General features: G+C 46.7%; 1 protein-coding gene across 1 annotated transcript in view; it reads left to right on the forward strand.

Moving 5' to 3' along the window:
- Positions 1-26,513, forward strand: part of LOC115146520 (connector enhancer of kinase suppressor of ras 1-like) — a 101,269-nt gene that overhangs the window by 16,353 nt on the left and 58,403 nt on the right. Inside the window, exons 3-4 of the mRNA XM_065004335.1 lie at positions 1,496-1,698; positions 5,669-5,753. Of these exons, the coding sequence (XP_064860407.1) occupies positions 1,496-1,698; positions 5,669-5,753 (288 nt within the window). The remainder of the gene's footprint in view (positions 1-1,495; positions 1,699-5,668; positions 5,754-26,513) is intronic.

Here is a 26,513-nt window from a genome sequence, read left to right on the forward strand (position 1 = left end):
GATTCCTACCCTGACATCCCACCCATTGACTGTGCTGCTCATGCATTGAATCATCTGCTCCTCAATAACATTTTTTTCCTTTTTTTTAAACCTTTAACCTCTAACCACTAGGCTACCCTGCCGCCCCAGGGCACAAACATCATGGCACTAAAATCAATGGATACACTCTACAAGAGAGCCAAGGAAATGGTTAGGTATCTGAAGGGTCATCAACTTATAGCAGCAATCTACCTCACCAAGCAAAGTGAGAAGAATAGGGGCACCACATTGAAGCTGCCCAGCAACACCCGTTGGAGTGGTGTTGTCATCATGTTTGACAGTCTGCTGATGTGGACAGCCCCATCAAGAGGATTCTCCTGGATGATGTATTTTGGGAGAGAGTTGTAAGCAGCCTGAAACTACAGAAACCTATAGCAGTAGCCATTGCATGGATTGAGGGAGACAATGCCTTCCTGTCTGATGTTCAGACTCTGCTTGCAGATGTAAGAGCAGAAATCCGTACTGCCCTGCCCACTTCACTGTTGCTCCAAGCAGAGGAAACTGCAATACATCAAAAAGTGTGTAGTCTTCTGCCTGAAGCCCATACAACCCGCAGCGTACATGTTGGACCCAAAATATGCTGTCAAGAACATCCTGTCTGGTGCAGAGATCAACAAGGCCTATGGTGTCATCACTACCGTGACTCACCACCTTGGCCTGGTTGAGGGCAAGGTTCTTGGCAGTCTGGCAAAGTACACTTCCATGCAAGGGCTTTGGGATGGAGATCCAATATGGCAGTCGCCAACATATCTCATCAGCCACCTGGTGGAAGGGACTTTGTGGATCTGAGGCTCTTTCCCCTGTTGCCTCCATCATCCTCCAAAACCCACCAACATCAGTTGCCTCAGAGCGCAACTGGTCCTTGCTTGGAACACACACGCCAAAGCACGCAACAGGCTGACCAATAGTCTCTCTGTACTGACTCTACAGTCTGGACTCTGTCCCTCTGTACTGACTCTACAGTCTGGACTCTCTCTGTACTGACTCTACAGCCTGGACTCTCTCTGTACTGACCCTACAGTCTTGTCTCTCTGTACTCACTCTACAGTCTGGGCTCTGACTCTACAGTCTGGGCTCTGACTCTACAGTCTGGACTCTGTCCCTCTGTACTGACTCTACAGTCTGGACTCTGTCCCTCTGTACTGACTCTACAGTCTGGACTCTGTCCCTCTGTACTGACTCTACAGTCTGGACTCTGTCCCTCTGTACTGACTCTACAGTCTGGACTCTGTCCCTCTGTACTGACTCTACAGTCTGGACTCTGTCCCTCTGTACAGACCCTACAGTCTTGTCTCTCTGTACTGACTCTACAGTCTGGACTTTGTCTCTCTGTACTGACTCTACAGTCTGGACTCTGACTCTCTGTACTGACTCTACAGTCTGGACTCTGTGAGTATGTCTGTGAGGTGTTTGCCCCTGCCTCACTCTCTGTTTCTCTCCTTGTCTCCCTCCCCAGACATACGGTATGGGAGGGGAGACCCTGCGCAGTCTGACAGAGAACCTGTGCGTGGTGGCCCACTCCCTGATCATGGGCATCCAGATCCGCTGGAGGGTAAACACCTATGATGGGCAGAGCGCCACCAAGCTGCCAGCCAGTGTACTGCAGGTGGTGCTGGAGCTCATCACCTCCGCAAAGGGCCTCTTCTCCCTGCTCAACAGGTAAAGTACGCGCGCACACACACACACACACACACACACACACACACACACACACACTACAGCCTTGTATTACATCAGATTTAGGCATAGTATCATATAGGTAGGGACATTGGACTGTTAGGATTCAGAGTTTCACCCCTGTCTGGGTGTGTATGCAGTAGTCTATGATTTCAATTTATTAATAATAAGTTATCTGTAATATATTCTCTTAGGCTACAGCATATTTTTACATTTATTTAACCTTTTATTTAACTAGGCAAGTCAGTTAAGAACACATTATTATTTACAATGACGGCCTACTCCAGCCAAACCCGGACGACGCTGGGACAATTGTGCGCCGCCCTATGGGACTCCCAATCACGGCCAGATGTGATACAGCCTGGATTCGAACCAGGGACCGCAGTGACACGCATCACGCACCAGGCCTCCTGTGCGCCTCCAGGGTCCAGTACGCCCTGTTCCTGCTCCTCGCACTTGCCCTGAGGTGCGTGACCCCAGCCCGGTACCACCAGTGCCGGCACCACGCACCAGGCCTACAGTGCGCCTCGGCAGTCTAGAGCGTCCGGCGACAGTTCACAGACCGGAACCTCCAACGATGGGCCACAGTCCGGGGTCTCCAGCGACGGTCCCCAGTCCAGAACATCCGGCGATGATCCACGCAGCGAGGCTCCCCAGCCTGGAGATGACGGCGATGAGCCTCAGTCCAGAGCCTCTGACGATGATCCACGGGTCAGTGCTACAAGAGCGGACTCAGTGTAAAGAAGGGGGGGCTGCGTCCAGAACCAGAGCCGCCACCGAGGTTAGATGCCCACCCAGACCCTCCCATATAGGTTTAGGTTTGCGGCCGGGAGTCCGCACCTTTGGGGGGGGGGGGGTACTACTGTCACGCCCTGACCTTAGTTATCCTTGTTTTCTTTATTATTTTGGTTAGTTGAGGGTGTGACAAGGGTGGTTGATTTAGTTTTTTGTATTGTCTAGGTGTTTTTGTCCTGTCTAGGTGTTTTTGTCCTGTCTAGGGTTTTTTGTATATCTATGGGATTTTAGTATGTCTAGGTATATGTAGGTCTATGATGGCCTGAATTGGTTCCCAATCAGAGACAGCTGTTTATCGTTGTCTCTGATTGAGGATCCTATTTAGGTTGCCATTTCCATTTTGGTTGTGTGGGTTATTGTCTATGTGTAGTTGCCTGTCAGCACTCATGTCTTATAGCGTCACGGTTTGTTTGTTTGTTTGTTTGTTTGTTTGTTTGTTTAGTGTTCTTCGTGTAAATAATGTATTCTTATCATGCTGCGCCTTGGTCTCCTCTATACGATGAACGTGACAGGCAGACAGCAATGTAGTGCGCTGCCAACCCACAACTCTCTGCAGTCCTCCCCCAACAGTAAGGCTAGCCTATTCTCATCAGAGATCTTTTGAATCCTTGAATAAGGGTTTCAAATTGGGGGAACGGAAACTAATTGTTTTTTTTGTTTTTTTTTACAATATGTCAGGAAATGCAGCTCTATCTCAGGTTCTGCTGTGGTGCAGTGGTTGCACAGTCTTTCCTCTACAGGGAGCCAGGTTTTCCTGTGTCTACCCATCTCAATGGCAAGGCTGTGCTCACTGAGCCTGTACTAAGGTTTTGATCAGTAACCATGGTCAAATTGTTTGTTAGTTTGTACTGTCCATCTAGGGCCAGATAGTACTGCATTTTGCTTTGTTCTTGTGTTTCCAAGTTAATGTAGTTTTGACTGTGTTGTAATTTGGTTTATTCTGATTGATTGGATGTTCTGGTCCTGAGACCTCATTGTGTTAGTGAACTCAGCCCCAGGACCAGCTGGATGAGGGTCCTGAGGCTTCAGTGTGTTAGTAGAACAGGTTAGTGAACTCAGCCCCAGGACCACCTTCGCTGAAGTTGGAGACTTTTATCTCCCTCACCAACTTCAAACATCTGCTATCTGAGCAGCTAACCGATCGCTGCAGCTGTACATAGTCTATCGGTAAATAGCCCACCCATTTTTACCTACCTCATCCCCATACTGTTTTTATTTATTTACTTTTCTGCTCTTTTGCACACCAATATCTCTACCTGTACATGACCATCTGATCATTTATCACTCCAGTGTTAATCTGCAAAATTGTAATTATTCGCCTACCTCCTCATGCCTTTTGCACACAATGTATATAGACTTTTTTTCTACTGTGTTATTGACTTGTTAATTGTTTACTCCATGTGTAACTCTGTGTTGTCTGTTCACACTGCTATGCTTTATCTTGGCCAGGTCGCAGTTGCAAATGAGAACTTGTTCTCAACTAGCCTACCTGGTTAAATAAAGGTGAAATAAAAATAATAAAAATAAAAAAAACAGCTGGATGAGGGTCCTGAGACCTCAGTGTGTTAGAACAGGTTAGTGAACTCAGCCCCAGGACCAGCTGGATGAGGGTCCTGAGACCTCAGTGTGTTAGAACAGGTTAGTGAACTCAGCCCCAGGACCAGCTGGATGAGGGTCCTGAGACCTCAGTGTGTTAGAACAGGTTAGTGAACTCAGCCCCAGGACCAGCTGGATGAGGGTCCTGAGACCTCAGTGTGTTAGAACAGGTTAGTGAACTCAGCCCCAGGACCAGCTGGATGAGGGTCCTGAGACCTCAGTGTGTTAGAACAGGTTAGTGAACTCAGCCCCAGGACCAGCTGGATGAGGGTCCTGAGACCTCAGTGTGTTAGAACAGGTTTGTGAACTCAGTCCCAGGACCAGCTGGATGAGGGTCCTGAGACCTCAGTGTGTTAGAACAGGTTTGTGAACTCAGGACCAGCTGGATGAGGGACTCTGTTCTTTGCTCAGCTCTTGGCACTGCAGGGCTTGGTAATGATATGAGAGAGGGATCATACTTTTTGGAGAAATGTCCTCTGGTCTGATGAAACAAAAATACAACTGTTAGGCCATAATGAAAATAAATCCCAAAATTGGGAGTCTTGCAAGCCGAAGAACACCCTCCCAACCGTGTAGCACGAGGGTGACTGCATCATGTTGTGGGGGTGCTTTGCTGCAGGAGGGACTTGTGCACTTCACAAAATAGATGGCATCATGAGGCAGGAAAATTATGTGGATATGTTGAAGCAACATCTCAAGACATCAGTCAGGAAGTTAAAGCTTGGTTGCAAATGGGTCTTCCAAATGGACAATTACCCCAAGCATACTTCCAAAGTTGTGGCAAAATGGCTTAAGGACAAGAAAGTCAAGGTATTGGAGTGGCCAGCACAAAGCCCTGATCCTATAGAACATTTCTGGGCAGAACTGAAAAAGCGTGTGCGAGGAAGGAGGCCTACAAACCTGACTCAGTTACACCAGCTCTGTCAGGAGGAATGGGCCAAATTTCACCCAACTTATTGTGGGAAGCTTTTGGAAGGCTACCCAAAGCGTTTGACCCAAGTTAAACAATTTTAAAGGCAATGCTACCAAATACTAATTGAGTGTATGTAAACTTTGTGATGTGATGAAAGAAATAAAATCTGAAATAAATCATTCTCTTTAATATTATTCTGACATTATTCTGACATTTCACGTTCTTAAAAAAAAGTGGTGATCCTAACTGACCTAAGACAGGGAATTTTAGTAGAATTACATTTCAGGAATTGTTATAAACTGAGTTTAAATGTATTTGGCTGTGTATGTAAACTTCCAACTTCAACTGTATGTGTATATGTGTATATATATGTGTATGTATGTGTATATATATTGTGCCAACTAGTATAATGTACAAATGACGGTGGGATAAATAAACAGCTCAATGCATTTACATTGGTGACCTCTTACCCATTTCTATCCTAATGTTATGTAGGATTGTTCTCATGGGTTGTGTTCTCATGGGTTGTGTTCTCATGGGTTGTGCATCATTTGAGTCTTTAATGACATTGAAATCTGCACATTCTATTTTATTTCTAGATTCAATAAATGTATCCCTTTCTTCATTGGTCCATCTGTGTGTGTCCAGGTACCAGTTTGCCCAGCTGAGTGGTTACACGTCCAGTAGGAACATCATCACCTACTGTAAAGACCTGGGGACCGCAGTACACAAGGTAGTCTACCTCTCCTACTGTAAAGACCTGGGGACTACTCCTATGTTAAAGACCTAAGTCGTATTCTTTAGGCCACGCAATGGAAAACGTTTTTAAAATGTTTTGAAACGTAAAGCAAAAAGGAGTGTTTCTTATAGGACTCTTATTTCTTATGTCCAGGTAGTCCCTCCTTGTTTCAGTCTGTTTTCTTTCATTTGTTACCTATTGAACACAACCCAGTGTTCCAGCATGGCTGTTTTCATTGTACAGGCGCTCACTGCTGCATGAATGACTGTCGAGTAACCTGACCCGGAAACACTCTGGTCCTTATTAACATTGAATGAATGGCCTTGAGGTGAATTAAATCTGAATTAGATTCCTAGTTGGACCAAACAACACATTTGATCTTTGGAGGAGGCGTACACAAGGCAGGCTGGAGGAACCACCAGTGTGTTTGTGTTGCTGCTTTCAACAGTCACCTAACACCATTGGTGTAAAATACTTAAGTAATAATAATACTTAATACTTGAAAGTACTTAAGTCTTTTTTTGGGGGGTATCTGTACTTTACTATTTATATTTTTTACTACTTTTACTTCACCACATTCCTGAAGAAAATTATGTACTTTTTACTCCATACATTTTCCCTTCCATCCAAAAGTACTAGTTGCAGTTTGAATGCTTATCAGGACAGGACGATGGTCCAATTCACTCACTTATCAAAAGAACATCCCTCGTCATGACTACTGCCTCTGATCTGGCGGACTCAATAAATGCATGCTTCGTTTGTAAATGATGTGCCCCTGGCTATCTGTAAATAAATAAATAAAAATAGAAAATGGCGCCGTCTGCTTTGTTTAATTTAAGGAATTTGAAATGATTTTTACTTGTACTTTTACTTTTGATACTTAAGTATATTTAAAACCAAATACTTTTAGTCAAGTAGTATTCTACTGGGTGACTTTCACTTTACTTGAGTCATTTTCTATTAAGTTATCTTTACTTTTACTCAAGTGTGACAATTGAGTACTTTTTCCACCGCTGCCCTAACACAGCACAACAGCAAACTCACTCCTCCTATTGGGCAATGCACAGACCAACCACATGCATTCTTTATCTGACTGCATCAAATCAAATGTATTTATATAGCCCTTCGTACATCAGCTGATATCTCAAAGTGATGTACAGAAACCCAGCCTAAAACCTCAAACAGCAAGCAATGCAGGTGTTGAAGCACGGTGGCTAGGAAAAACTCCCTAGAAAGGCCAAAACCTAGGAAGAAACCTAGAGAGGAACCAGGCTATGAGGGGTGGCCAGTCCTCTTCTGGCTGTGCCGGGTGGAGATTATAACAGAACATGGCCAAGATGTTCAAATATTCATAAATGACCAGCGTGGTCACCATCCTGAGATAAGGCAGAGTATAGCCTACAAAGATCTCCGCCACGGCACAACCTAAGGGGGGGCGCCATCCCAGACAGGAAGATCACGTCAGTGACTCAACCCACTCAAGTGACGCACCCCTCCTAGGGACGGCATGGAAGAGCACCAGTAAGCCAGTGGCTCAGCCCCTGTAATAGGGTTAGAGGCAGAGAATCCCAGTGGAGAGAGGGGAACCGGCCAGGCAGAGACAGCAAGGGTGGTTCGTTGCTCCAGAGCCTTTCCGTTCACCTTCACACTCCTGGGCCAGACTACACTCAATCATTTGACCCACTGAAGAGATGAGTCTTCAGTAAAGACTTAAAGGTTGAGACCGAGTCTGCGTCTCTCACATGGGTAGGCAGACCATTCCATAAAAATGGAGCTCTATAGGAGAAAGCCCTGCCTCCAGCTGTTTGCTTAGAAATTCTAGGGACAATTAGGAGGCCTGCGTCTTGTGACCGTAGCGTACGTGTAGGTATGTACGGCAGGACCAAATCAGAGAGATGGGTAGGAGCAAGCCCATGTAATGCTTTGTAGGTTAGCAGTAAAACCTTGAAATCAGCCCTTGCCTTAACAGGAAGCCAGTGTAGGGAGGCTAGCACTGAAGTAATAGGATCATTTTTTTTGGTTCTAGTCAGGATTCTAGCAGCCGTATTTAGCACTAACTGAAGTTGATTTAGTGCGTTATCCAGGTAGCTGGAAAGTAGAGCATTGCAGTAGTCTAACCTAGAAGTAACAAAAGCATGGATACATTTTTCTGCATCATTTTTGGACAGAAAGTTTCTGATTTTTGTGATGTTACGTAGATGGAAAAAAGCTGTCCTTGAAACAGTCTTGATATGTTCGTCAAAAGAGAGATCGGGGTCCAGAGTAACGCCGAGGTCCTTCACAGTTTTATTTGAGACGACTGTACAACCATCAAGATTAATTGTCAGATTCAACAGAAGATCTCTTTGTTTCTTGGGACCTAGAACAAGCATCTCTGTTTTGTCAGAGTTTAAAAAAAGTAGAAAGTTTGCAGCCATCCACTTCTTTATGTCTGAAACACAGGCTTCTAGCGAGGGCAATTTTGGGGCTTCACCATGTTTCATTGAAATGTACAGCTGTGTGTCATCCGCATAGCAGTGAAAGTTAACATTATGTTTTCGAATGACATCTCCAAGAGGTCAAATATATAGTGAAAATAATAGTGGTCCTAAAACGGAACCTTGAGGAACACCGAAATTTGCAGTTGATTTGTCAGAGGACAAACAATTCACAGAGACAAACTGATATCTTTCCGACAGATAAGATCTAAACTAGGCCAGAACTTGTCCGTGTAGACCAATTTGGGTTTCCAATCTCTCCAAGAATATGGTGATCGATGGTATCAAAAGCAGCACTAAGGTCTAGGAGCACGAGGACAGATGCAGAGCCTCGGTCTGACGCCATTAAAAGGTGATTTACCACCTTCACAAGAGCAGTCTCAGTGCTATGATGGGGTCTAATACCAGACTGAAGCATTTCGTATACATTGTTTGTCTTCAGGAAGGCAGTGAGTTGCTGCGCAACAGCTTTTTCTAAAATTTTTGAGAGGAATGGAAGATTCGATATAGGCCGATAGTTTTTTATATTTTCTGGGTCAAGGTTTGGGTTTTTCAAGAGGCTTTATTACTGCCACTTTTAGTGAGTTTGGTACACATCCGGTGGATAGAGAGCCGTTTATTATGTTCAACATAGGAGGGCCAAGCGCAGGAAGCAGCTCTTTCAGTAGTTTAGTTGGAATAGGGTTCAGTATGCAGCTTGAAGGTTTAGATGCCATGATTATTTTCATCATTGTGTCGAGATATAGTACTAAAACACTTGAGTGTCTCTCTTGATCCTAGGTCCTGGCAGAGTTGTGCAGACTCAGGACAACTGAGCTTTGAAGGAATAAGCAGATTTAAAGAGGAGTCCGTAATTTGCTTTCTAATGATCATGATCTTTTCCTCAAAGAAGTTCATTCATGTATTACTGCTGAAGTGAAAGCCATCCTCACTTGGGGAATGCTGCTTTTTAGTTAGCTTTGCGACAGTATCAAAAATAAATTTCGGATTGTTCTTATTTTCCTCAATTAAGTTGGAAAAATAGGATGATCGAGCAGCAGTGAGGGCTCTTCGATACTGCACGGTACTGTCTTTCCAAGCTAGTCGGAAGACTTCCAGTTTGGTGTGGCGCCATTTCCGTTCCAATTTTCTGGAAGCTTGCTTCAGAGCTGGGTATTTTCTGTATACCAGGGAGCTAGTTTCTTATGACAAATGTTTTTAGTTTTTAGGGGTGCAACTGCATCTAGGGTATTGCGCAAGGTTAAATTGATTTCCTCAGTTAGGTGGTTAACTGATTATTGTCCTCTGACATCCTTGGGTAGGCAGAGGGAGTCTGGAAGGGCATCAAGGAATCTTCGTGTGAGAATTTATAGCACGACTTTTGATGCTCCTTGGTTGGTGTCTGAGCAGATTATTTGTTGCGATTGCAAACGTAATAAAATGGTGGTCCGATAGTCCAGGATTATGAGGAAAAACATTAAGATCCACAACATTTATTCCATGGGACAAAACTAGGTCCAGAGTGTGACAGTGAGTAGGTGTTGGACAAAACCCACTGAGTCGATGATGGCTCCGAAAGCCTTTTGGAGTGGGTCTGTGGACTTTTCAATGTGCATATTAAAATCGCCAAAAATTTGAATATTATCTGCTATGACTACAAAGTCCGATAGCAATTCAGGGAACTCAGTGAGGAACGCTGTATATGGCCTAGGAGGCCTGTAAACAGTAGCTATAAAAAGTGATTGAGTAGGCTGCATAGATTTCATGACTAGAAGCTCAAAAGACGAAAATGTATATATATTTTTTTTGTAAATTGAAATTTGCTTTCGTAAATGTCAGCAACACCTTCACCTTTGCGGGATGCACGGGGGATATGGTCACTAGTGTAACCAGAAGGTGAGGCCTCATTTAACACAGTAAATTCATCAGGCTTAAGCCATGTTTCAGCCAGGCCAATCACAACAAGATTATGATCAGTGATTAGTTCATTGACTATAACTGCCTTTGAAGTGAGGGATCTAACATTATGTAGCCCTATTTTGAGATGTGAGGTATCACGATCTCTTTCAATAATGGCAGGAATGGAGGAGGTGAGATCCTAGTGAGATTGCTAAGGCGAACACCGCCATGTTTAGTTTTGCCCAACCTAGGTTGAGGCACAGACACGGTCTCAATGGGGATAGCTGAGCTGACTACACTGACTGTGCTAATGGCAGACTCCACTAAGCTGGCAGGCTGGCTAACAGCCTGCACCCTATTTCATTGTGGAGCTAGAGGAGTTAGAGCCCTGTCTATGTTGGTAGATAAGATGAGAGCACCCCTCCAGCTAGGATGGAGTCCGTCACTCCTCAGCAGGCCAGGCTTGGTCCTGTTTGTGGGTGAGTCCCAGAAAGAGGGCCAATTACCTACAAATTCTATCTTTTGGGAGGGGCAGAAAACAGTTTTCAACCAGCGGTTGAGTTGTGAGACTCTGCTGTAGAGATGTTGTGAGACTCTGCATGCTCGAAATAGTTTAGGTACCTTGAAGAAGCACAGGTTGACTGTTGATTTTTGTGATAGGAAATTGTGTAAGAGAGGGAGAAGGTGGGTGAATGTGTATTTAATGTGATCTGTAATGCCAGAGTTAAACTTCAAGTTATAAACTGGTTACTTGCGACAGGCCTGGATTTGTCATAGATAGTGCCTGGGGGAGGAGGGAGGGAGGGAGGGACTGAGAGAGGGGGAGCATGGGCGGAATGGATTTGTGATCTTCGGGAGAGAGGGGAGGGGTAGCTGGGGCGGGATGGATTTGGTAATCTTCGGGAGAGGGAGTGAGAGGGGGGGTGAGAGAGTTAGCCATCTCCGGGGTAGGGGGAGCAAAGGGCGGGAGAGAGTTGGAGATCTTCGGCGGAGGGAGTGAGTGAGAGACCGTGAGCAGGGGGAGGGGGAGGGGGGACTGATGGAAGGGTTCAGTGGAACTCAACTTGTAGTTCACCTGCTGTGACTTGCAGTGCAGTCAGACCAATGAGAGACTGATAGAGGGCGAAAGAGAGGACACAGTATTCAGGGAGCAGAGATATCCCCGAGTACAACATTTACAGCTCTGACTGGAAGCCCTATTTGCAGCTCTGGATAGTTTCCAGACAAAGTAGGTAGATTACAACTCTGGAGCTTTTTCTGTTGGCTTTATTGCAGTTTGATTGAATACTGTAGCTAACTGGTTTGTGTTTGTGGATGTCTGTTTGTGGATGTCTGTTTGTGGATGTCTGTTTGTGGATGTCTGTTTGTGGATGTCTGTTTGTGGATGTCTGTTTGTGGATGTCTGTTTGTGGATGTCTGTTTGTGGATGTCTGTTTGTGGATGTCTGTTTGTGGATGTCTGTTTGTGGATGTCTGTTTGTGGATGTCTGTTTGTGGATGTCTGTTTGTGGATGTCTGTTTGTGGATGTCTGTTTGTGGATGTCTGTTTGGGACTTGCAGTGCTCACAGTTTCTGTACATTTAGACATTGTGGATCATAATAATACATTTATCTTCTTGTAGAAAATTGCTTTTTTTCTCTCTGTTGCTTTTTAGTCTTGTTTTTGTTGTTTGCACAACACATTAGAGATGTGATAAATAGACTTGACCTCTTCTTCACAAATCAGTGAAAATCTCTTTTTAAAAGACTATCAAAGGATGTTCTGTGTGAACACACTCACTACATTCATTGTGCATCCAGAAAATGAATAATGACACATTTGTTGTAGCCAATTCATGAATATGACTGACTCTGAGTAAGAACCATGGGCTAGTCATACTATTTCTATGGTTCGACTCCCCCCTCATCAGAAAGGAAGGAAGCTGGGAAGTGAGTATCTACTGAAGGTCACATTGGAACAATGAGGGCCTTTTGAAGGCTGATGGCTTCTTGTCCAGCCAAGTTCTGGCTTACTGACTTGTTAGTTGTTTTTTTGTTGTATGAAAGCTGTCTAAACTGTAGACTCAAGGTAATTAGTAAGTGAAACTTGGTCCTTACGCTAGACTGTTTTGACGGTAGTCTGCTCTGTGCTGGAGGCGATGAGAGGGTTGATTACTGGCCATTGTTTGGTTGGTTCCTGTTTTTGGATCCAATGAGCAACCACTGCTTGTTTCTGCTGTATGCTTAGGAGTCAGATAGTCATATTCAACTATGATAGAGGATTGAGTGTGTGTGTGTGTGTGTGTGTGTGTGTGTGTGTGTGTGTGTGTGTGTACTAAGAGTTGCTGAGGTATCGGATATCAGGGGGATCCAAAATGCAGGTGCTTGCGGAAGGCAGTTTTGTAAGTACACCCCCTTGAGTCTTAAGACGAGATAGATGAGTTATAAGACGGGAGAAACTGAGACTTACTGGTGTCTTTCATTGGATTGAGGTTTTATATAGTTTCTTTGAAAAGTGTATATTGCTGTAGGTTCTAAGAATTTCTATTAGACCTAATAAGAACATGCTAGAATAGGGCCGACAACCTGACAACTGACTAAACACATCCACGCAGGTGAGTTGGTCCTCTCTCTTCTCATCTCTCTCTGGCCATCTCGCTCTCTGGCCATCTCGCTCTCTGCTCGTCTCGCTCTCTGCCCATCTCGCTCTCTCTCTCTCTCTCTCTCTCTTCTCATCTCTCTCTGCCCATCATTATCAAGTTCCAGCTCTGGAAAGGTCAGTAGAATACACACACGCGCACGCACAGTCACGTACACACACTCATCCCACCACCCTCATCCGTGTGCAGCAAGTTAGCCCTTGGCTAAGAAACTTAAATGTCAAATCTCTTGTGACCTTGTTTCAGAGAGGCAGGCTTTGAATGATAATGCTCCCATTATTATGTTGCTTGTTTCTAGAGAATTGGTTCATCTGTAACAAGGACCAGACGGATCATGTTTGGCCCAAGTGACACCCCATTCCTATATAGTGCACCACTTTGGACCAGAGCCCTATGGACCGTGGTCAAAAGTAGTGCACTATGTAGGGAATAGGGTGCCATTTGGGACGCAGACCATGTCTCCTAGGGCCCTTCTAGAAAATAAATAACTCTTCCATTTCCTGCCTGTATAAAAACACAGAAGTTTGTGTGTGTGTGTGTGTGTGTGTGTGTGTGTCTTTCTGTGTGTGTGTGTGTGTCTCTCTCTCTTTCTGTGTGTGTGTGTGTGTCTCTCTCTTTCTGTGCGTGTGTGTGTCTCTCTCCCCTCTGTGTGTGTGTGTGTGTCTCTCTCTCTTTCTGTGTGTGTGTGTGTGTCTCTCTCTCTTTCTGTGTGTGTGTGTCTCTTTCTGTGCGTGTGTGTGTGTCTCTCTTTCTGTGTGTGTGTGTCTCTCTCTCTTTCTGTGTGTGTGTGTCTCTCTCTCTCTTTCTGTGTGTGTGTGTGTGTCCGCCTCTCTCCCCACTCATGGGGTTTATTTTCTCCGGTGCCTTGAAGGGTTGTGCGGAGCCATGAGTCAGCTGCTGTGATCCTAGGAGTCCTCCACTTCTCCACTGACTACTGGCTCTGTATGACTGGAGAGGATAGGCTCACACACTACTAGACAACAACAAGCAATGTTCATTACAGAGAGAGAGAGAGAGAGAGCGAGAGAGGTGGAGACAGAGAGCGTGGGCGATAGTTACATTGAGAATATCTGTGAGCATGGAGAGAGGATCAAGGAAGAATTGTTTGAAGGAGTTGTATTGAGGTATGTGAGAATGAGATGATGTAATGCTGTTTGTTTACATTCATTGATTGTTTTCCAATGGCCTTTTAGTGACACACAATCTTGACGGTAAAAGTCTACTGTAGTTAAGAACGTGATATGGCTTTTCTAAGATGTGATACAGGACTTTCTTGATGCCTCTGTTCACCAACAGAAGTGTTATTATTCAATGAACATACCCATTGATGATCATACCCATTGATGATCATACCCATTGATGATCATACCCATTGATGATCATACCCATTGATAGTGAGTTTCGACTCTTGCTGGTTGACCAATGCACCTTTTTATTCACAATTGTGGTGAAGTTTTATAGTATGATTTTTATCTGATTAGTTTTGCTGTTACCAGAAATAATTGTTCTAGTTAGTTAGTGGTCTGGTTGAGGTGCTAATGAACGCACTGAGCAAGACGTGCTCAACAAAGAAGACGTATTTTTAGCATATATTTTAGTCTGAACAATGTCTTAATGCCGTTTCACGTCTTTTCAACAACTTTTAATGAATTTCAATGTCTTTTCTATGTATTTTAACGTCTTTTCAATGTATTTGAATGTCTTTTTAACGTCTTTTCAACGTTTTGTGCGCATGAGGTGGTTGGTGAGTTAATGATTAAGTGTGCAGCTCGTTTCCATATTCCAGTGTAAGTAACTGAGCAGGGTTCAGGATGTTACTTTCTAAATGTAATCCGTTACCTGTCGGTAACGTCATTTTTGGATTACCCAAATTTGGTAACATAATCTGATTCACTTTCTGTTACTTTTAGATTAGTTTCCTCTTATGAGGTACTAGAAGAAGTCAAAAATTATCCATCATTTTCATATTTGGTGTGTCATCATAGTGGTCTCTGACATCATAATGGTCTCTGACATCATAGTAGTCTCTGAATTCTGGTCAGTCCCGCTCAGGTAGAACAAACTTAAACTTGCACCTTTTTCCAGTGCTGAATTGAATGTCTTTGAGAAAACAGAAAGGTGTCAATGTATTTCTTTTCTCGCCAACATCCTTAATGGAAAAGTAATCCAAGAAGTAATCATCTAGTATTTCAAAAGTATATGTCATCTGATTAGTTGTTTTTTCTTTCTGGTAACGGATTAAAGTTGCAGTTTATCAGTTACTCCCCAACCCTGACCATGAGCTTGGTTCAACGGACAGCAGTGTCAACACCAGGTGCCTGATGATGACTATTCGCTTTGACCACTCATACTACGGTATACAATGAAGGGACATGAGCCATTTCAATCAGATATGTATTGTTTCTAGACAGCTCTTTATGGAATTGTCATGCTGGTGTTTGGCTTTACAATGACAATGGACTAGGCTAAAGTACAGACAGATCTGGGACCAGGGTAGAGACTGACCGATCTGGAACCAGGGTAGAGACTGATCTATCTGGGACCAGGGTAGAGACTGACCGATCTGGGACCAGGGTAGAGACTGACCGATCTGGAACCAGGGTAGAGACTGACCGATCTGGAACCAGGGTAGAGACTGACCGATCTGGAACCAGGGTAGAGACTGACCGATCTGGAACCAGGGTAGAGACTGACCGATCTGGAACCAGGGTAGAGACTGACAGATCTGGGACCAGGGTAGAGACTGACAGATCTGGAACCAGGGTAGAGACGGACCGATCTGGAACCAGGGTAGAGACTGGCCGATCTGGAACCAGGGTAGAGACGGGCCGATCTGGAACCAGGGTAGAGACGGGCCGATCTGGAACCAGGGTAGAGACTGACCGATCTGGAACCAGGGTAGAGACTGACCGATCTGGGACCAGGGTAGAGAGTGACCAATCTGGGACCAGGGTAGAGAGTGACCAATCTGGAACCAGGGTAGAGACTGACCAATCTGGGACCAGGGTAGAGACAGATCTGGGACCAGGGTAGAGACTGATCTGGGACCAGGGTAGAGACTGACCGATCTGGAACCAGGGTAGAGACTGGCCGATCTGGAACCAGGGTAGAGACTGACCGATCTGGGACCAGGGTAGAGACAGATCTGGGAACAGGGTAGAGACTGATCTGGGGCCAGGGTAGAGACTGACCGATCTGGAACCAGGGTAGAGTTTGACAGATCTGGGACCAGGGTAGAGACTGACCGACCTGGGACCAGGGTATAGACTGACCGATCAGGTAACCGGGGTAGAGACTGACCCCGATCTGGGACCAGGGTAGAGAGTGACCCCGATCTGGAACCAGGGTAGAAACTGACCGATCTGGATCCAGGGTAGAGACCGATCTGGAACCAGGGTAGAGACCGATCTGGGACCAGGGTAGAGACAGATCTGGGACCAGGGCAGAGACTGACCGATCTGGAACCAGGGTAGAGACTGACCGATCTGGATCCAGGGTAGAGACTGATCTGGGACCAGTGCAGAGACTGACCGATTTGGAACCAGGGTAGAGACTGACCGATCTGGAACCAGGGTAGAGACTGACCGATCTGGAACCAGGGTAGAGACTGACCGATCTGGAACCAGGGCAGAGACTGACCGATCTGGAACCAGGGTAGAGACTGACCGATCTGGAACCAGGGTAGAGACTGACCGATCTGGAACCAGGGTAGAGACTGACCGATCTGGAACCAGGGTAGAGACTGACCGATCTGGAACCAGGGTAGAGACAGATCTGGGACCAGGGTAGAGACTGACCGATTTGGAACCAGGGTAGAGGCTGACCGATCTGGAACCAGGGTAGAGACTGACTGATTTGGAACCAGGGTAGAGGCTGACCGATCTGGAACCAGGGTAGACACAGTAGCATTTGCAGTTCACTTATGCTGAGTTTTATTGGATTTACTATTTGAAGTAATTGAGGTAGGAAATGTTGAACGTAACGCTCCAATATAGAGCAGGCAGAAAGTGAACTCTCACTCCTTGGAGTCTCTTCACCAGCATTTAAAGAGATATACTCCTAAGAATTCACATGGGTTGGTTTGGTGCAGACCAAATTACATTTTAAAATAATTTCAAATCCTGACTATATGGAAGCAATAGAAGAGCAAACCCCGACCATCTGGTACTTTTAGACCAGCGATTCTCAAAATGTTTTCACCGGGAGGGGGGGGGGGCATCCTGCTCAATGGGCTGAAAAACGTTAGCTCGTTAGCTAGGGCCCCACAGTTTGGGAACCACTGCTTTAGACCGGCTGGGTTGGTTTGGTGTTGAAGAGGTATGAAGAGATACACTCCAGGTGTGTTCCTGCACACACACACACACACACACACACACACACACACACTCATTCACAAATGCATGCTTCAGTACATTACCTCCCAGCGATGATGTAGCATATATCCTAGTGACATTTACTCATAAAAGGACATTTTCTTTAATTGTGCCAATTCATCTCTGTGTAGGAAGCCCACTCACACTTCAAGGTCCAACGCAGCGGTTTTTAGTTCTATCAAATCACGTAACTGTGATTGTTTTCAATTAAAATTGTCAAAAAATAAACCAAAATAGCTCAATAGTGAAGAGCAATATCTCAAAAGCAAAACTTTTGCGAAGACTCTCTGGGAGTGGTCTGAGTGGAGAGAGGAAAACCAGCTGTTATTGGCCGAGAGGTTTGGCACAATCTTTCTTATTGGTCTACTAAATCCCACCAAAACAGGCTGAAATTTCAGGCAATCTTTTCAAACAGCTCTTACACTAAAAGGGTGTTATAATTTTCACCATTTCACAGTATTATTCCAACCTCATAGTGTGTAAATATATATAAAACACATGAAAGATCAAATTTGACTGAACTGGGCCTTTAAACTACTCCAGGGCTTTTGTGTCACACTGATTATTAATGTGTGTGTGTGTGTGTGTGTGTGTGTGTGTGTGTGTGTGTGTGTGTGTGTGTGTGTGTGTGTGAATGCATCATGAGTTTAGATTGCAGTGTGTTCTTCCACCCAGAACAATCCACATCTGTTTCCTAGACAACGACAAAGCTCACCACATAGACATCAGGCATGTCACTTTTCATTTAACCTTTCATTTAACTAGGCAAGTCAGTTAAGAACACATTCTTATTTACAATGACCGCCTACAACACATGACCTAAATATATGAGAGAAATGAACCTCATGTTTGAGTAGTTGTGCCTTGCTCCCTCAGTTTATAAAACCAATCCAAGTTGAACGCTACTTCCTGAGTGTTTATTTCCTGTATAAATTTACATTTACATTTACATTTAAGTCATTTAGCAGACGCTCTTATCCAGAGCGACTTACAAATTGGTGCAATCACCTTATAACATCCAGTGGAGCAGCCACTTTACAATAGTGCATCTAAATCTTTTAAGGGGGGTGAGAAGGATTACTTTATCCTATCCTAGGTATTCCTTAAAGAGGTGGGGTTTCAGGTGTCTCCGGAAGGTGGTGATTGACTCCGCTGTCCTGGCGTCGTGAGGAGTTTGTTCCACCATTGGGGGCCAGAGCAGCGAACAGTTTTGACTGGGCTGAGCGGGAACTGTACTTCCTCAGTGGTAGGTAGGCGAGCAGGCCAGAGGTGGATGAACGCAGTGCCCTTGTTTGGGTGTAGGGCCTGATCAGAGCCTGGAGGTACTGAGGTGCCGTTCCCCTCACAGCTCCGTAGGCAAGCACCATGGTCTTGTAGCGGATGCGAGCTTCAACTGGAAGCCAGTGGAGAGAGCGGAGGAGCGGGGTGACGTGAGAGAACTTGGGAAGGTTGAACACCAGACGGGCTGCGGCGTTCTGGATGAGTTGTAGGGGTTTAATGGCACAGGCAGGGAGCCCAGCCAACAGCGAGTTGCAGTAATCCAGACGGGAGATGACAAGTGCCTGGATTAGGACCTGCGCCGCTTCCTGTGTGAGGCAGGGTCGTACTCTGCGGATGTTGTAGAGCATGAACCTACAGGAACGGGCCACCGCCTTGATGTTAGTTGAGAACGACAGGGTGTTGTCCAGGATCACGCCAAGGTTCTTAGCGCTCTGGGAGGAGGACACAGTGGAGTTGTCAACCGTGATGGCGAGATCATGGAACGGGCAGTCCTTCCCGGGAGGAAGAGCAGCTCCGTCTTGCCGAGGTTCAGCTTGAGGTGGTGATCCGTCATCCACACTGATATGTCTGCCAGACATGCAGAGATGCGATTCGCCACCTGGTCATCAGAAGGGGAAAGGAGAAGATTAATTGTGTGTTGTCTGCATAGCAATGATAGGAGAGACCATGTGAGGTTATGACAGAGCCAAGTGACTTGGTGTATAGCGAGAATAGGAGAGGGCCTAGAACAGAGCCCTGGGGACACCAGTGGTGAGAGCACGTGGTGAGGAGACGGATTCTCGCCACGCCACCTGGTAGGAGCGACCTGTCAGGTAGGACGCAATCAAGCGTGGGCCGCGCCGGAGATGCCCAACTCGGAGAGGGTGGAGAGGAGGATCTGATGGTTCACAGTATCGAAGGCAGCCGATAGGTCTAGAAGGATGAGAGCAGAGGAGAGAGAGTTAGCTTTAGCAGTGCGGAGCGCCTCCGTGATACAGAGAAGAGCTGTCTCAGTTGAATGACTAGTCTTGAAACCTGACTGATTTGGATCAAGAAGGTCATTCTGAGAGAGATAGCGGGAGAGCTGGCCAAGGACGGCACGTTCAAGGGTTTTGGAGAGAAAAGAAAGAAGGGATACTGGTCTGTAGTTGTTGACATCGGAGGGATCGAGTGTAGGTTTTTTCAGAAGGGGTGCAACTCTCGCTCTCTTGAAGACGGAAGTGACGTAGCCAGCGGTCAGGGATGAGTTGATGAGCGAGGTGAGGTAAGGGAGAAGGTCTCTGGAAATGGTCTGGAGAAGAGAGGAGGGGATAGGGTCAAGCGGGCAGGTTGTTGGGCGGCCGGCCGTCACAAGACGCGAGATTTCATCTGGAGAGAGAGGGGAGAAAGAGGTCAGAGCACAGGGTAGGGCAGTGTGAGCAGAACCAGCGGTGTCGTTTGACTTAGCAAACGAGGATCGGATGTCGTCGACCTTCTTTTCAAAATGGTTGACGAAGTCATCTGCAGAGAGGGGGAGGGGAGGAGGATTCAGGAGGAGGAGAAGGTGGCAAAGAGCTTCCTAGGGTTAGAGGCAGATGCTTGGAATTTAGAGTGGTAGAAAGTGGCTTTAGCAGCAGCGACAGAAGAGGAAAATGTAGAGAGGAGGGAGTGAAAGGATGCCAGGTCCGCAGGGAGGCGAGTTTTCCTCCATTTCCGCTCGGCTGCCCGGAGCCCTGTTCTGTGAGCTCGCAATGAGTCGTCGAGCCACGGAGCGGGAGGGAGGACCGAGCCGGCCTGGAGGATAGGGGACATAGAGAGTCAAAAAAGGATGCAGAAAGGGAGGAGAGGAGGGTTGAGGAGGCAGATTCAGGAGATAGGTTGGAGAAGGTTTGAGCAGAGGGAAGAGATGATAGGATGGAAGAGGAGAGAGTAGCGGGGGAGAGAGAGCGAAGGTTGGGACGGCGCGATACCATCCGAGTAGGGGCAGTGTGGGAAGTGTTGGATGAGAGCGAGAGGGAAAAGGATACAAGGTAGTGGTCGGAGACTTGGAGGGGAGTTGCAATGAGGTTAGTGGATGAACAGCATCTAGTAAAGATGTGGTCGAGCGTATTGCCTGCCTTGTGAGTAGGGGGGGAAGGTGAGAGGGAGAGGTCAAAAGAGGAGAGGAGTGGAAAGAAGGAGGCAGAGGTCGAGCGTATTGCCTGCCTTGTGAGTAGGGGGGGAAGGTGAGAGGGAGAGGTCAAAAGAGGAGAGGAGTGGAAAGAAGGAGGCAGAGAGGAATGAGTCAAAGGTAGACGTGGGGAGGTTAAAGTCGCCCAGAACTGTGAGAGGTGAGCCGTCCTCAGGAAAGGAGCTTATCAAGGCATCAAGCTCATTGATGAACTCTCCGAGGGAACCTGGAGGGCGATAAATGATAAGGATGTTAAGCTTGAAAGGGCTGGTAACTGTGACAGCATGGAATTCAAAGGAGGCGATAGACAGATGGGTAAGGGAGAAAGAGAGAATGACCACTTGGGAGAGATGAGGATCCCGGTGCCACCACCCCGCTGACCAGAAGCTCTCGGGGTGTGCGAGAACACGTGGGCGGACGAAGAGACAGCAGTAGGAGTAGCAGTGTTATCTATGGTGATCCATGTTTCCGTCAGTGCCAAGAAGTCGAGGGACTGGAGGGAGGCATAGGCTGAGATGAACTCTGCCTTGTTGGCCGCAGATCGGCAGTTCCAGAGGCTACCGGAGACCTGGAACACCACGTGGGTCGTGCGCGCTGGGACCACCAGATTAGGGTGGCCGCGGCCACGCGGTGTGGAGCGTTTGTATGGTCTGTGCAGAGAGGAGAGAACAGGGATAGACAGACACATAGATGACAGGCTACAGAAGAGGCTACGCTAATGCAAAGGAGATTGGAATGACAAGTGGACTACACGTCTCGAATGTTCAGAAAGTTGAGCTTACGTAGCAAGAATCTTATTGACTAAAATGATTAAAAATGATGCAGTACTGCTGAAGTAGGCTAGCTGGCAGTGGCTGCGTTGTTGATTCGGGGGCTAGCTGGCTAGCTAGCAGTGTTGATTACGTTACATTGCGTTAAAAGAACGACAATAGCTGGCTAGGTAACCTAGAAAATCGCTCTAGACTACACAATTATCTTTGATACAGAGACGGCTATGTAGCTAGCTATGTAGCTAGCTACGATCAAACAAATCAAACCGTTGTACTGTAATGAAATGAAATGAAAATGTGATACTACCTGTGGAGCGAGGCGGAATGCGACCGGGTTGTTGAGTTCTATTCGGCAGACGTTGGCTAGCTGTTGGCTAGCTAGCAGTGTCTCCTACGTTAAGGACGACAAATAGCTGGCTAGCTAACCTCGGTAAATTAAGATAATCACTCTAAAACTACACACTCTAAACTACACAATTATCTTGGATACGAAGACAGCAAAGACAACTATGTAGCTAGCTAACACTACACTAATCAAGTCGTTCAGTTGAGGGTAATAGTTTCTACAGTGCTGCTATTCTTATTGACCTAAATGATTAAAAATGATACAGTACTGCTGAAGTAGGCTAGCTGGCAGTGGCTGCGTTGTTGACTTTGTAGGCTAGCTGGCAGTGGCTGCGTTGTTGATTCAGGGGCTAGCTGGCTAGCTAGCAGTGTTGATTACGTTACGTTGCGTTAAAAGAACGACAATAGCTGGCTAGGTAACCTAGAAAATCGCTCTAGACTACACAATTATCTTTGATACAGAGACGGCTATGTAGCTAGCTATGTAGACGGTGGGCGTTAGCTAGCTGGCTAGCTGCTGGGCAGATAGCAGTGTAGACTGCGTTAGGACGACGAAATACGATAATTACGCAATTATCTTTGATACAAAGACGGCTATGTAGCTAGCTAAGAAGAAATTGCTAAGATTAGACAAATCAAACCGTTGTACTATAATGAAATGTAATGAAATGTAATGAAAAGTTATACTACCTGCAGACACATGTTTGATGAGTCAAGTGCAGCCGGTAACCAAGTAAATGACAGACTAACAGTCATTTACAATTCATTATAGATTATTTGAAGTGAAAACCCTCAGTTTTAGGACCATCTTTCATTAACTGGAATGAAGGCGTATTACGTAAGCAATAACGCACAGCAGACTGTGTTGAATAACTGCACACCTCTGGCAGTGTGAGAAAGCACTAAGACCAAGGTCCATTTTTATAAAGACTGTATTTATTATAAATGTAATGGAGGCTTTAATTGTATCTCTTCTGCAGCAACAACAGTTTGTGAGGAAGTCATACTGAGGGGGAAAAAGGAACATTGAAGTGGCGGGGGCTGTTGAGCTGGGTGCCGGGGCTGTTGAGCTGGGTGCCGGGGCTGTTGAGCTGGGTGCCGGGGCTGTTGAGCTGGGTGCCGGGGCTGTTGAGCTGGGTGCCGGGGGCTGTTGAGCTGGGTGCCGGGGCTGTTGAGCTGGGTGCCGGAGGCTGTTGAGCTGGGTGCCGGGGCTGTTGAGCTGGGTGCCGGGGGCTGTTGAGCTGGGTGGCGGGGCTGTTGAGCTGGGTGGCGGGGGCTGGGGCTGTGAGCTGGGTGATGGGGGCTGTTGAGCTGGGTGATGGGGGCTGTTGAGCTGGGTGATGGGGGCTGTTGAGCTGGGTGGCGGGGGCTGGGGGTGGCGGGGCTGTTGAGCTGGGTGATGGGGGCTGTTGAGCTGGGTGATGGGGGCTGTTGAGCTGGGTGGCGGGGCTGTTGAGCTGGGTGGGGGGGCTGTTGAGCTGGGTGGCGGGGGCTGTTGAGCTGGGTGGCGGGGGCTGTTGAGCTGGGTGGCGGGGCTGTTGAGCTGGGTGCCGGGGGCTGTTGAGCTGGGTGGCGGGGGCTGTTGAGCTGGGTGGGTGTTGAGCTGGGGCTGTTGAGCTGGGTGCGGGGCTGTTGAGCTGGGTGCCGGGGGCTGTTGAGCTGGGTGCCGGGGGCTGTTGAGCTGGGTGCCGGGGGCTGTTGAGCTGGGTGCCGGGGCTGTTGAGCTGGGTGCCGGGGGCTGTTGAGCTGGGTGCCGGGGCTGTTGAGCTGGGCGATGGGGCTGTTGAACAGAGCTGGGTGATGGGGGCTGTTGACAGAGCTGGGTGGCGGGGCTGTTGAGCTGGGTGGCGGGGCTGTTGAGCTGGGTGGCGGGGCTGTTGAGCTGGGTGCCGGGGGCTGTTGAGCTGGGTGCCGGGGGCTGTTGAGCTGGGTGCCGGGGCTGTTGAGCTGGGTGCCGGGGCTGTTGAGCTGGGTGCCGGGGCTGTTGAGCTGGGTGCCGGGGCTGTTGAGCTGGGTGCCGGGGCTGTTGAGCTGGGTGCCGGGGGCTGTTGAGCTGGGTGCCGGGGCTGTTGAGCTGGGTGCCGGGGGCTGTTCATCTGGGTGCCGGGGGCTGTTGAGCTGGGCGATGGGGGCTGTTGTGAACAGAGCTGGGTGGCGGGGGCTGTTGTGCTTCAGCTTGTGGTCCTCTCTCTGTCTCTCTCTCTCTCTCTCTCTCTCTCTCTCTCTCTCTCTCTCTCTCTCTCTCTCTCTCTCTCTCTCTCTCTCTCTCTCTCTGGATAATGTGACCAGTAGATGTGGTCCTGTCTCTCTGTGTCTATGTATCTCTGTCTCTGTGTCTATGTCTCTCTCTCTCTCTCTCTCTCTCTCTCTCTCTCTCTCTCTCTCTCTCTCTTTCTCTCTTTCTCTTTCTCTCTCTCTGATGCCACATGGGGATCACATGATGGTGGGGTGTCAGCCTGCAATCTGATAGCGCTGAGCGATTAACATTAAGATATATTTTATTAATTTTTTCCGTGAGCCTAACGCGCACATTGCGTTGTTTATCTAGAGATAAATCAGATCAAGCCCGAACTGTGTGATGTTGTTGTTTCCAACTGGAGAAAGTACTGCATAGTTTAGCGCAGAACATGTGGTAATTAACTACAATGGCCATAATCCATTGCTCACTGGGATGTTTATTTTTATGCCCGCTACAGTAGATTAGTGTCAGGCAGACACTGCGAGAAGAGCGTACACTGGAGAGGAATAGCAGTAGCTTTGAGAGGTATCTCTATCTGAAAATACATGATCTAAGTCATTGATACTGTTATGACTGCTGAATACAAACTACGCCTTATTTACTTTTGAAGAACTACTGAAATAGTGATTTTGTCAGACAGCAGCTCTATAGAGATGAGGTGATGACTTGGAATGAAATAATAACTCATCAACAAAAAACGAATGTAATATACACAACAACTGAAATATTGAATTAAAGGAAATGAATTGAATGAAAGATGGTTAATAGGTGGGGCAGTCACTACCATCATTACACTTTTACTGATCCGTTTTATTCTGTGTTGTTGCGTCATTGAACTTGCATACTGCATTTTAATGTTTTAAATAATTACTACAAACAAAAAAACGTGAAAACGAACCGACCTCAAAATGCGCTAATCGCTCAGCACTACAGTCTGATGACGTTGGAGTGATGTGTGTAAGCCACTGTGACGTCATCAAATATTCCCTTTTGAAGTGCGTGTGTGTATGTGCTCGCATGAGTCCATACAGTACACGTGTGTGTGTGTAGGTGAGTTTGCCCTCTCGTCTCAGAGGAAGTGCCATAGAGAAGTGTGTAGATTTACACGGCTCTGCTTTCCCTCCCAACTGATCTACAGTAAGAGCAGTTTCAGGGCAGAAGTGTACCTGTCCTGTCATCACTGAGGCAGTTTCCCAATCCCCTGCATGTATTGCACTACTTTTGACCAGGGCCTATAGGGCTGGTAGTGCACTACTTTTGACTAGGGCTGGTAGTGCAATACTTTTGACCAGGGCGTCACTTGGGACACAGCCCCAGATACAGTGCCTTCTGAAAGTACATTTTGCTATGTTGTTACAGCCCTATTCTAAAATGTATTAAATTGTTTTTCCCTCATCAATCTACACACAATACCCCGTAATGACTTAGCAAAAACAGGATTTTAGAAAAGTTTCCAAAATTGTTTTAATAAAAATAACTGATCACAAATACATAAGTATTCAGACCCTTTACCTCCTTTGTTGAAGGACCTTTAGCAGCGAATACAGCCTTGAGTCTTCTTGGGTATGACTCTACAAGCTTGGCACACCTGTATTTGTGGAGTTTCTCCCATTATTCTCTGCAGATCCTCTCAAGCTCTGTCAGGTTGGATGGAGAGCGTCGCTGCACAGCTATTTTCAGTTCTCTCCAGAGATGTTCGATTGGGTTCAAGTCCGGGCTCTGGCTGGGCCACTCAGGGACATTCAGAGACTTGTCCCGAAGCCACTCCTTTTGTAGTCTTGGCTGTGTGCTTAGGGTAATTGTCCTGTTGGAAGGTGAACCTTTGCGCCAGTCTGAGGTCCTGAGTGCTCTGGAACAGGTTTTCATCAAGGATCTATCTGTACTTTGCTCCGTTCATCTTTGCCTTGATCCTGACTAGACTCCCAGTCCCTGCCGCTGAAAAACATGTGACGCTTGGCATTCAGGCCAAAGAGTTCAGATCGTCTTTCTCATGGTTTGAGAGTGTTTAGGGGCCTTTTGGCAAACTCCAAGCAGGATGTCATGTGCCTTTTACTGAGGTGTGGCTTCCATCTGGCCACTGTGCCATAAAGGCCTGATTGGTGGAGTGCTGCAGAGATGGTTTTCCTTCTGGAGGGTTCTCCAATCTCCACAGAACTCTGGAGCTCTGTCAGAATGACCATCAGGTTCTTCGTCACCTCCCCTCCCCCGATTGCTCAGTTTGGCCGGCCTTCTCTAGGAAGAGTGTTGGTGGTTCCAAACTTCTTCCATTTAAGAATGATGGAGGCCACTAGTTCTTGGTGACCTTCAATGCTGCAGAAATGTTTTGGTACCTTTCCCCAGATCTGTGCCTCGACACAGTCCTGTCTCTGTGCTCTACGGACAATTCCTTTGAACTCATGGCTTGGTTTTTGTTCTGACATGCACTGCCAACTGTGGAAACTTAGGTGTGAGACTTTCCAAATCATGTCCAATCAATTGAATTTACCACAGGGGGACTCAATGATGATCAATGGAAACAGGATGCACCTGAGCTCAATTTCGAATCTCATAGCGAAAGGTCTGAATACTTATGTAAGGTATTTCTGTTATTTTGCTATTAATAAATTAGCAACCATTTCTAGAAAC

This window comes from Oncorhynchus nerka, linkage group LG18 (assembly GCF_034236695.1).
Source record: "Oncorhynchus nerka isolate Pitt River linkage group LG18, Oner_Uvic_2.0, whole genome shotgun sequence".
Classification (NCBI taxonomy): Eukaryota; Metazoa; Chordata; class Actinopteri; order Salmoniformes; family Salmonidae; genus Oncorhynchus; species Oncorhynchus nerka.